This window comes from Papaver somniferum, unplaced genomic scaffold (genome assembly GCF_003573695.1).
Source record: "Papaver somniferum cultivar HN1 unplaced genomic scaffold, ASM357369v1 unplaced-scaffold_10, whole genome shotgun sequence".
In the NCBI taxonomy this organism is placed as follows: domain Eukaryota; kingdom Viridiplantae; phylum Streptophyta; class Magnoliopsida; order Ranunculales; family Papaveraceae; genus Papaver; species Papaver somniferum.
Window position 1 is genome coordinate 20,881,019 of NW_020618825.1, and position 11,967 is coordinate 20,892,985.

At 35.3% G+C, this 11,967-nt stretch overlaps 3 protein-coding genes and 1 long non-coding RNA gene across 4 annotated transcripts in view; all 4 read right to left on the reverse strand.

Moving 5' to 3' along the window:
* Positions 1 to 805: 805 nt before the first annotated feature.
* LOC113326908 (pectinesterase inhibitor 3-like) lies at positions 806 to 1,631 on the reverse strand. The gene has a single exon (XM_026574570.1). It carries the CDS (start codon positions 1,578 to 1,580, stop codon positions 975 to 977), a length of 606 nt encoding a protein of 201 aa, XP_026430355.1. The 5' UTR covers positions 1,581 to 1,631; the 3' UTR covers positions 806 to 974.
* A 6,099-nt stretch (positions 1,632 to 7,730) lies between these two features.
* LOC113326628 lies at positions 7,731 to 8,665 on the reverse strand. Its single transcript, XR_003348426.1, has 3 exons — positions 8,365 to 8,665; positions 8,179 to 8,249; positions 7,731 to 7,863 (listed from the first exon to the last, which is right to left on the reverse strand). It is a non-coding gene; the product is annotated as an uncharacterized LOC113326628 (long non-coding RNA).
* A 240-nt stretch (positions 8,666 to 8,905) lies between these two features.
* On the reverse strand, positions 8,906 to 11,030 carry LOC113326918. Its single transcript, XM_026574579.1, has 4 exons — positions 11,014 to 11,030; positions 9,338 to 10,338; positions 9,204 to 9,247; positions 8,906 to 9,086 (listed from the first exon to the last, which is right to left on the reverse strand). The coding sequence occupies exons 2-4, from the start codon at positions 9,436 to 9,438 to the stop codon at positions 8,914 to 8,916; spliced, it is 318 nt and encodes a 105-aa protein (XP_026430364.1). The 5' UTR covers positions 9,439 to 10,338; positions 11,014 to 11,030; the 3' UTR covers positions 8,906 to 8,913.
* Positions 10,761 to 11,967, reverse strand: part of LOC113326916 (reticulon-like protein B1) — a 2,337-nt gene continuing 1,130 nt past the window's right edge. The window contains exons 3-5 of the mRNA XM_026574578.1: positions 11,779 to 11,919; positions 11,287 to 11,356; positions 10,761 to 11,193 (exon numbers count right to left, since the gene is read on the reverse strand). Of these exons, the coding sequence (XP_026430363.1) occupies positions 11,027 to 11,193; positions 11,287 to 11,356; positions 11,779 to 11,919 (378 nt within the window). The 3' untranslated portion in view covers positions 10,761 to 11,026. The remainder of the gene's footprint in view (positions 11,194 to 11,286; positions 11,357 to 11,778; positions 11,920 to 11,967) is intronic.

Here is an 11,967-nt window from a genome sequence, read left to right on the forward strand (position 1 = left end):
ATGAATTTAATAATTTCTTCCATTTTTTCATGACATTTGCAAAGAAATTCAAAATAGTGAAAAAAAGTCAAAATAGATTATGAGTTGGGAAAATTCACATTTGATTACACCCTCGTGATTTCACCTTCTTGTTGTTGGATTGTACCACCACCTTATCCCCGCAAGTGTTGGTTCACAATGAAGTAGATTACTCATCTTTGTCTGGCTTTGGATACTTAAAAGTAGTTACCGATTAAAAAAATAAATGAAAAAAAGGATCGGATTTGGAATGATTTTTCATCTATCCATCCGAATGGGTAGTGTGCACGCGACAAGCTTGTGTTTTGTTAAAAGTGGACTTGATGAACCCACGTCCCTAAAAGAGAGTCCCATAGTGTACTATCTATTAGCTAAAAGCCACTTTGATGTTAATGTGTCAAGAAAAAAAATTAACATTGTAGTAGATATACAACATTGCTGATCTACTAGTTAATATGTTAAATCCAAACTAACTATTTGAGTTCGATATTCATCCAGATCAACAAAGTAAATTGGTAATGCGCGATCACACAAATTTGTATCACAACATGATTAGTTATAGACATTGATCTTAAAACTAAAGTTGTTGACAAAGACATAACTAGTTAAGTACCGGATTATATCATAGGGTTAATCTGGGCTTTAGTTCGCGAATGGGAAATTTAGCTGCATATCTTCTTTGTCAGTTGTTTTTTCTCCTTACAGTAAACGGGAATCAAATAATTTCTTCCATTTTTTCATGGCATTTGCAAAGAAATTCAAAATAGAAAAAATAAAAAAAATATAATAAACAACCAAATTCAAAATAGTGGATTTTGCATAAATTTTACATTTTTTTTCCTTAAATAAAAGGGATAAAATTAAGAAAGAAAAAAGAAAATAATAGTATACATTTCAAATATATATATATAGATATAGATGTAGGATACAAAACAATCGCGACCGTTCATTTTCGATCAGGGATCATGTTTCCTACCATTGGGAGATTGATCATCAAGACGATTAATAAGATACAATGCATTACTCGTAATTCTAGCTAAATTATTAATCTTCTTCTTAATCTCGTCTTTGTTAATATTACCGTCAACGGTCTTAAATCCATCAAGACAGGTATCCTCATAAGTCAGAGCAGCACTAACCCATGTCTGAACGTTACTTAATTGCCACCGAAACGTTCTGCTACGAAGATGTTGCAACTCCGAAAGAGTTTTTTTCAACTGCTCAACTGAATCAGTCATCTCTTCCACACAATCGGTCAAAGCACCGTTTTCTCTTTTACCACCACCACCGTTACGTTTTTTTGAAAGATCTTTTAAATAATCCGATACTTTTTGTGCACGAGCTAAACTTACCGTTACAGCCGCTTTAGCTACATCATTTGGTGTATTAGCCTGACCCATGAATGATGTTAGTGTTCTTAAACAAAGATCTGGATAGTTTGCATGAATACACGATGACCGGACTAGGTTTTCTGGTGTACCGGCGTTATGTGCAGTGGTGGTGGTGGAGTAGGGGAAAACCAGAGTTGTGAGAATGGAGAGGAGAAGAAGCTGAAGAGCCATTGGAGAAGATAATGTGGTTTTTGAAGAGTGCCGGATGGGGTTTTTGGGTGTTTGCAGTGGTTTATATAGTGAAGGTGATGTATGGGGGTGGTGTAGATATAGGTTGCTGTTTTTACTACTTGGCCCTTTGAATTTGATGGGTTTTGTGGAAATGCCATTATGATGAAGAAGATATTTACAAAGTTCGGTTACATGGATATCATGGATGATGTTAGGGACCTTAGGGTATGGTCTTTGTCAGTTGCTGGCTGGCGTGGGGCATTTGACCCTACAAATGACAGGTTCCAATAACGGTACCTCGTATTTTTCTTTTTCTTGTTTTTACGTACTTAAATAAGATTTATTATGCTTAATTTTGTTGTTGTTTAATCAGGGACAAAGCCATAACCGAAGATAAACAAAAACGAAAATTCATTAAAACTTCTACGGGCCGGGCATTATGGTTGATTTTTTCGCTTCGTTATATAGTTTTATTATAAGTGAAATTCGATTATTTTCTTTCGTTTTGTTTTAGTGTGGGGATATTGCTTAGTTTCACTAAAGAGTGTAACATATCTAATCCACTCTTAAACTAAGGAATAAGATATGGAAATTGAGTTTCTGTGTGAAAAGTTATTTTAAATTATTTTAGGTCCTCACAGAAACTTAGTTTCTATGACTTTTTGGACAGATACTGAGCCAAGCGAAACGCCTAATTATAATGTTTGATCTGGAAAGTGAACTCCTCCGACACATTTTAGACACATAAAATGAGTTTTTCAAGGTTTCATGGCATTCAGACAGGGCTTAATAATCATTCCATTGAAAAGAGTTTTAATTTCTCTTTCTGAGTGTAGGATGTTTTAAAGGAGTTTTCTTTTTTCTTCACGGTTTATCTATAACTACTCTAACGCTTTAAAAGGTTACTTGGCAAGTGGAGACAGTTACCTCCTCCCATTTGTTCGAGCCATATCGCATCATCTAAAGCCACAACTCTACATTTTCATCAAATTTCATGGGCAAGTTTAAGGTCAATTCTTATGGTGTTCATGAATCCAAGTCCATAATCGGAGAATTCTTCCCATTTCTTTGAAGATATTCAAATCAAAAGTCTTCTTTTTACATGAAATTATGCCTGTTATTCAGGGTAGATGAGTTCAAACTTTCAACCCATCTTTTGAAAAGTAATTTCAGCATATGAGGTTATCCTAAGAACATATATAGACACAAAAGTAAGATGGACATTTATGCATCATTGTAACTATATAAGTGGAGGTTACTAGCAATGATGATTACATTTGTGAAGCATGCCACAGACAAAGTGCCTCAGATAACGGCCAATTAATCTACTTACCTGAGGGCCTTGATTCTTTTGCACTTTTGGTTTCATACTAGATAGATATTCTATTTTCTAGGACTGCAACACGTAATCATTCGTCACTAAATGACTGATAATCTCTACGCAAACAAAAAATTTTATTGGAATAGTAAAGAAGAAATATATTGATCAAGAGAAGGGATACAAAAGGGAGGTTGAATAACTGAAAGAAAATAAAGAGAGAAGAGTACATATAAGCATCAATAACAGGCAAGAACAAATACAAATTATTGTAGAAATAGTTCTAGTTGTGATTTACTCAGCCAAAATGATTCACATTCACCTACGTAGGATTTATCTTTATGCTTCAAAAAAATATTTATTCGACCATTCTTTGATGATCTATCTCGAGAATGATTTTACTAGGTCCATTTGATTAATGACATTTACGACTTAAATCTGGCCACATATCCAAAGTGATGTTAATGGATTTTTTTTTTTGTGTGTTTTCTCCCGATGGATGTAATATTGTAACAATCGTCCTCCTCTGTGGTTGAGGATATATATTCATCAGGAAATTTTGCTAAAAGCTATATTTAGTTGTTTGACATCCCTGCCTTTCGCTCTCCTTATGTTCCCCGAACGCTCTATGTTGATGCAAATGTTATTTTGTTTAACTTTAGGGTCAGTTCTGAGAAGATTGAAGATCTAATAGTAGTGGTAATAGATAGTGTAAGGCCTGCAATTATAACTCAACTGCTACCAATCCTAAATACCAACCACTGTCATTTAACCTGTCTGCTCTGTGAGCAAATGCCAGACAGTGTTTAAACCTAGCCACTTTATTATGTACATCCTTTCCCATATCAGATTTCTGCCACCCTATGACTATCTGTTTCAATTAATCAAACTGTTGACAACAAATATCTTTCACGTGTTTCCATCGGCTCCTGCTGCACAACTGCCGGCGGGATAACAATGACTCTAAAGTCGAAAATAGAAATATATTACCAAGTTATCATTCTTACGTACTGTTCTATTAAAGAGACATTTATTTACCAATCTTCCCGGATACCAGAAAATTCGACCTAAAAATATACTGCAAGCTAGCTTTCTTTCGCCCAAGAGAGAGTTTAACTTGAACGTTGTTAAGGTGCCTTTGCCTTGATCCGGATGCGAAATAGAGAAAGTGAATTATGGGTCCAACAAATTCAATGTGTTGTGACCAACATCGAAGTGGTAGACAGAATTCGAGTGAAAGTGGTAAGGTGTAGGACAGATGCCCCCTAATTATAGTTTTTTGCTTTTGGAGTTATTGCTTCAATAAGCATTTATTCCTATTTTTGTACCGTCAATCTTGAAAATACAAATTGTGGAGAACTACTAGATCCGATCATTAATGGGGTAAACAATTGACGGTTCTCACCGAACCGACACTTGCAAGAAAACAACAATCGTCTACGCTAGGATATTAGGCAATCTAGCCCTAATGAACTCGCAGATTAATGCATTTTAGCTTGGCTCACTAACATGCAGGAAAACTCATTGTGGGATAGACGAGCTAGATAAAGTTTGCATTGGCGGGTTGAGTCAGATTCGCCTAGTGGCAAAAGCAATGAATATCCGTTGCAGCCAAATCAGCTGCCAGCTATATTGAATACGAATGACCTTAGTGGACTGTGATCCTTGCAGACTTGTAGACAAATGTTTCAACTCCACAAGCTTATTAAGATTTTTTTCTTAGTAGGGTCAAGTTGTTCCACTATATTGGTGGCTAGGGGTGCATGGCCGGTATGGATCCGTTTTCATCTCATCCGCATCTAATCTAATTCATTACGGATTTTAAAGCTGGCATGCGCATCCAATCCAACATCTAATGGATGGACGGATAGGATACGAATAATCCAATAGATTTGTTTTACAATTAAAGTTTATAATAGAGAAATAGAGGCACAAGTTTGTGAATCATTTTAGAAATAAAACTACATTGTTTAAGGGTATAAAATTGGATATAAATGTTATGCTTTGAAGTTACTCAAAATTTGAAGAGGAAAAAAAACCCAACCCCTTTAAAATAAATGTTTTTGTTGTACTTGGGATCAAGTATGACCACCTATACATATATTGGTCTTGTATCTTATACCCTCATCAAAGTAAGACATGAAAGGAATACCGAATTTGGAGAAAAAATAAACGTACTGACTTCATATTCATACCAAGAAGTTTGATAAAAAAAGTACTAACGGGTATGAATGTCTAACGGATTTTCAAAGTTGTATCCGTGCCCAATCCATAATCCGTTGGATTTCGAAAATTTCATCCACATTCAATCCATTAGCGAACGGTCCGGATACCCACCTGCAAAAATATGGATGGTCCCAACTAAATCGGCGGATTGCGGGCCAAATGCTCGCCCCTCAATTGGTGGCTCATGCCCCCTGAAATGCATCTAGACCCAATTATTGAAAAGTGGGTCACTGGGCCTCAAGTGTTTCGCGTTTTGAAATGCAACGGCCGGAGAGTGATGATACTGCTTATATAATTAGCGGTTACTTTATTAAAAAATCTGGAAAGGAGATAATCTTTTCTTTTTTTTAGATAACAAGAAATTTTATTCTTAGAGAATTTCAGGATCAATTATCCTGGATAGCAGAGTTTCAATACATAAGATGTCAAGACTAAACTCTTCTAACACTAATCTATCTTTCCTGACTTTTTTTAGAGATAGAATCAGCTAACTGATTATTTTCTCTTCTTACATAACTGATCTTAAATCTGGAAAGGAGATAATCTATAAGAGATTTTAAACCACTTAAACATTCAAAATTCTAATCAAGATGTAATGGTGCAGAGATGTAAACCATGCCGGCTCGTCACATCCCATCCACAAAGTCACGCGCTTAGATTACTGTGTTGTGCCGTGTTAAATGACATGTCCTGTTGTATTGTGCCAGAAAAATAATTTTCCAAAGTAAATGTTTTTCAGCTATTTTAGTTAGAAGCATTCCTTATATGAGGAGTATAGTTCTATGTTATCAAGATACAAGGGAATCTTTTTTTTCTACAAAAAAAAATCTCTAGTTACACTCAAATTAGCTCTTCCATTTTGATAAAATTCTATATGTTCGTATTTGGTTGGCGGAAGGGAATTCTATTTCCTGGAAACCTATTCCATGGAAACCTATTTCCAAAATAGAGGAATCCTAAACCCACCACCCCCATAGGTTTATGATTCCCTTACTTTTAGGGAATCCTATTCCCTTATTTACCAAACATGTGAATGGAATTGTATTCCCAGGAAACTGATTCCATTCCCTCCAACCAAACACCCAAATAACAATTAGCTGCAACTGCATAATCTAAATCATACACTGAGTGTTCATGTTAGTGAATAGTGATCTAAACTATGACCTTTCAAGTATGGCAAATTCCACATAAAGAAATACCTAGTACGCCATCAAAATTTACACATCAAAAAGGGGGAAGAAAAAGAAAGACAACGTCATCCAAAAGAAAAAGAAGTACCTTAACTATAAATTTTCTGAAAAGATTATATAACTACTTGGCTAGTTATGATGCGAATATTAATGTGGGAGATCTTTTTTCCCATAGACTAGATATGGTCATCCAAAAAGGGGATTGGAGCACAACTTGTTGCTCGGATCCCTTCTAACTATCTTGTACCTTCTTTTGTTGATTTGAGTTTAAAAAAACAAATAACTATTGTTATTTTCTTCGATTACCATCAATCTGGAATATACAAATTTCCGAAATAGACTAGATCCAGTAACTTTGGGGTAAACCATTGGATTGTGTCATTCACCGAGCCGACATTTTCATAAAACAACCGGATAAGATTGGATGAGGCAATTTTAGCCCTAATGCACTCATGGGTTGATATATATAAGCTCACCTCACAAATATTTAAAAGCTAGGAAAAACCTTCTCTCCTCTAGGGAGATTTTCGACGAGCTAGCAGTCAAAATCCGGCATACTCCGTCGAGCTCTGATTTGCTTTCTCTTTACAAATTTAGGTTTAATTTTAGTTTTTAATTCATGTTTCTTGTCTTTAGGTTAGCTTTTTCTTTTTTAACGTTTATTTTGTTGTCCTTCTTTGTTTCTGCAGATTAACGGCTCCGTTCTGTCGATTAACGACTTCTTTCGGTGCGTTTTCACACTCTTTTCTGCATCTTTATGATGTTTCACTACACCAAATTTACCGTTTAGCAACGGTAAATGGCAGTTACAAAACAAGGTCGCATCAGTTTAGCTCTGTACGATAGTCGATGTTGCAGTTTTTGCAACGTACACCATTCCGTTGCAAATTTTCGGTTGCAACATGTGTAATCTGCTGCACTTGCGTAACAGTTTCAAACTTTTATGACCAACTGATTCGGAACACTCGTTAGCTGTTGCAACTCTTAAAACTGTATGATACGTAGCAACAGCTTAACACAGTTACAAAATTTTTACCCAGTTTTTTTAAAGAACGGACAGAGTTATCCGATTCGGCTATGATCGTTCCGGTATAAAATTAGCAACATGGTGAGCCGTTGCGAAATTTTTGACCGGGTTAAAATTAGGGTACCTGCAACAGTACCTACTTTCTAAAACAGAGTTCAGCTGCAAGCTTTTCAGCAAAACATTTACAACATACAAGAATTCTCTACAATACTACCCATTTCCACACCACAACATTTGTGTATCAAAACATACAAGTATAAATTTCTACACACACAATTGTGCAGTTTATAAAGAATGAGAAAGGATATGCAACTAACTAAACATAGTCATTTCCTAAGTTGTTTTATTTTCATTTCCTAAGAAATACTTGAAGGTTTTGTCTAAGACATACGAAACTGAAAAAATGCAATAGTGATTAAATAGTACTTACTACAGAGAAGCATTTACAGTGCTCTTCTCATATTATACATCCTCAACTTTATCTAGAAGACCCAACTCAGAATCTGTGATACCCAAGAGAACCTGCAAAAAAATTATCCATTCATGAGATACAATCCATGACACATCCATCATTACGAAGAAAACAAATTCAAACTCCACTGAAGTAGAAAAGAATGACAATTCAACCAACTGCCAAAGGAAAAAACCAAGCTGAGAACATTTTTAACAGATAGAAAACATTAACTGCAGGTCACATCTCTATTTACATAAAGATTATTCAAGGCAAAAAGGAAACTCGGATATGATATGGAAAGAAACTCAGTTTCTTCAGTTTAACATAGAGTTGTGTTTAATGACTCTTAAAAAGGAATTCAAAAGCGTAAAAAGGAATTACACCTGCACAGGTTGATGCCGATCCTACTGCAGTTCACTTCTCACTCAGTAAAAATGAACATTAAGCATAATACCTCACAAGTAGACAAAAAATAGAAGGTCAGACTCCATATACAAGGTATACTTAAAGGTTTTTTGTTTAAGATATAAGAAACTGAAAAAATGAAACAATGATTAGAGAGAACTTACTATCAGAGAAACATTAACAGTGCGCTTCTCATATTCTACATCCTCAACTTTATCCAGGAATCCTATCTCAGAATCTGTGATACCCAAGAGAACCTGCACAACGAACACAATAATCAAATGAAGGATGGTATATCTATGAATTATGTATCATACCTAGGTAATCTTACAAAATTATTTGAAGTAAAAAGAACTCTCACATTAGATGTCCTCAGGAGAAAAATGAAAATTGTACGATACTTAGCTTTTTTTTGAGATAAGTCTTGTCTGGGGTTGTTGACTTGAAGAAGTATGCTTACTTGAAGATTTGATGACTTGCATCTTCATCGTATGAGACAGTGAAAGAATAACATGCCCCCAAAAAAACAGCTAAATCAAGCCCATGGTAAGCTTAAAGAGCATCTTTTACAACAAAACATAATCTTTACCTATCCAAAGATTACATATGAGTCAGATGTTGGGCTCTTGAAAACATCTGGTTTAGTGATGACGAACAAAATCTGAAACAACACAAATTATATTTAAGACATCTCATCTTCTCGGGATGGATCTTCATACAGATATGCAGAAAAACAATGAAAACAAAAGGGTGCTTACGTTCTTGCTCTTCTTGACGGTAACATGGCTGACACTGGGGACGGATTTCATCCCAAGCTTCAACATTGCCTTCCGACTCTTCTTCTCAGTTCTACTCTGCTTTGACCTACTAGTTCCATTAGAGTGTCCTGTTAATGTGGGGTAAGTTAAGAATAAGATAAAATAAAAATTTCAAGCGCCACATGCTGGACAAGAATAAAAAATTCCAGGGACCGACCTAACTCATATACCATCAGGATCCATACCAGTCTCATTGTTCAATGACCTATGTTGGACCCAACATAAAGGTCTGCAGAATATCCAGCCGAACAGGTTTCAATAATATCAGTCAACAACATATACTTCAAGTCTTCAACAGAGAGAGAAAAAAAAGATATACCTTTTGTAGAATTCACCAAATGTACCACCCCAAAGTATTTCCCTGAATAATCCCTCAGCACAACTATGCCCTTTCCATAATTCAAGACCACCATTAACCATCACAGGTACCAATACAACAGGATGTTTAGCAACTAACCCATCTTTATGTAATCTAACACCAGGTGATAGATCAGGTGATGGATCTGTTATCTTAGCATTATATAAAAGGAATAAAAAGCACCATATGGAATATACACATCCTATAAACCAAAAACATTATAATAGGATGTTCCAAACAAGACATCAACAAGTTCAAACATCGTATTAAAATGCTACATGATAGCATTATAATAACTGTCAACATAACCAAAAATTTGAAAACAAGCACAAACTAGTTTCAAGTTGACTTACATAATCACACCAAGGATATCCTTATTTTAACAAAAGCAACAAACTAGAGCATACTCTATGAGCTTCATAATTGTTTTACCATATCATCTGAAATGTGAGTAACACATTGTACTCGAACACAATCAAGAAACTACCCTTAACTTCAGACACGCTCTGAAAACTTCAGATGAGTGCACAAACATATGTTCCTTTTATTGATAATGACGGCATCCAGGGACAGAAAATGACTAATAAGAACTTCTTTCAAACAGATAAGTGACTATTAACCAGATTTATAGTATAATAACTAGTTGCCTTTGCTCGAGTTCTCGAAGAGTGTCCCTAAAAATCGACAACTCTCAATATTACATCACCTTTAAACCTTCGATTGTACAACCAAATAAAGGTGTTACCCTTGTAGACGAGTGAACATAAAAATAATATTGTCAGTACAGGAGGGCCTTTGATTGCATTTCAGTAAAAAAAATAAAATATTACCTGCTTCTCGAGAGGTGCATCACTGCTTCCTGATCATTCAATGTTGGGATCTAAATGTACTAACATCGAACGCGGAGTGAACTCCGTAGGAACCAGGATATAGTTCTGATCACCAATAGAGGCTCTTCACTTCTTCAATGAAAAAAATAAATAAATATTAATGACGGTGGAAAGAAATTATATACATAATAATTACAAGACGTACATCTATATAAACCCAAATCAGAAACTACAATCCAGATGAACGGAAGCATCGACCATTACAAATAAAAAAATATTATTTTAAATAACGAGGTATGATGCGCTTCTAGAGGCCAATGATCTGAAAACTTCACATAATAGATATGTTGTCATCTGAATCAACAAACAAACTAATTCAAACTGGAATTAACACCAACACAAGTTCCAAGCTTTCAGGAAGATAAGTTGTCCACATCACATTATCCATGTATATGTTACAGAGAGGTATAAGGTATTACACTATGTGATGAAACCATCAGTATATACGCACAACGAACTGATCAAAGTAATAAGTTGTGATTAACATTTCCCTAACAATATCTAAATCATTCACCTCATATACGAAACATAGGAGAAATATGAGTTTTTAAATCCTACAAAATACCATATTCATCCAAAATGGAGAACCCAGATGCTACTTAAGATCGAAAATAAAGAAACCCAAAAAAAGAAGAACGATGAAACAAGGGTCACAGCCATCAATGGATAAAATCACAACCACGTCTTCAAAAACACAGGTACACCCAACCAAAAGTTCTCTCAAAACCTACTACTGGGTTATAATACCTTTGTTACTCTTCTAGAGCTTCTTGTTTTTCAATGGACCTCTTGTGATCTTGCTTAGAACCTTTTCGTCAAACACCACATATTGTTTCTTCAACTTGTGCATAGACTTCTCAGCAAAGGTATCAACTTGGTCCTCATATTTCTCATAGAGCACAGGAACAATGTGTAGCAACACGAACACTGCGATTTTTTAAATATAAACTCTATGAGCTGAGCAGAATAAGACATAATAACGTGACCAAGAAACTTGTAAAGTAATGCAACCACTCTTACCTATGTAGAACAAGGTCAATAAATTGCACCAAGCTCCCACAATGGATAGAACCCACAATCCAGCAATCACCTAATAGAAAGCAACAATCTTAATCAACAAGTTGATAAATGCCAGAGCCAAAGCAATTTCTAAATCTGATACAAACTTCTAGATAAAATTCTCATGACCACTACAAGTCTACAATACATATGGTAACACAATTAAGTTTGGTCCCGAAAGAACATAGTAATTTAAAGAAGTTCCATATATTCAAAAGCATCCACAAGGTAGTTCGCCAAAATCAGTAAAACGGTGTCGAGATCAATAATGGAGATGCTAAAAGAATTAGGGATACAGAGTTAATTTAACCAGAGCAAATAAAAAAAAAACTCCAGATAGAATTAATTATTCCATTAAATGGGCAAAGAAGGCACAAAGTAGAGAGACTAAACACATAAACCTAACATTGTTGCTATCAGACTAAGCAAATGCAATGAGTCCAGTGAACTTACAGCAAGAAACTTCTTCAAATCATGTCTTGAAGCAATATAGCGCAAGCAAGCTAGAGCCCTGTTAATCTCAATTCTCAAACCAGCAGCAATCTGCAAGAATGGGTCCTCAGGAAGATGGACTTCAGGAATTTTTGGGCCAGACCTGAAAAGAACAATAACAAATTCATAAGAATTAAGTCCAGAAAAAAA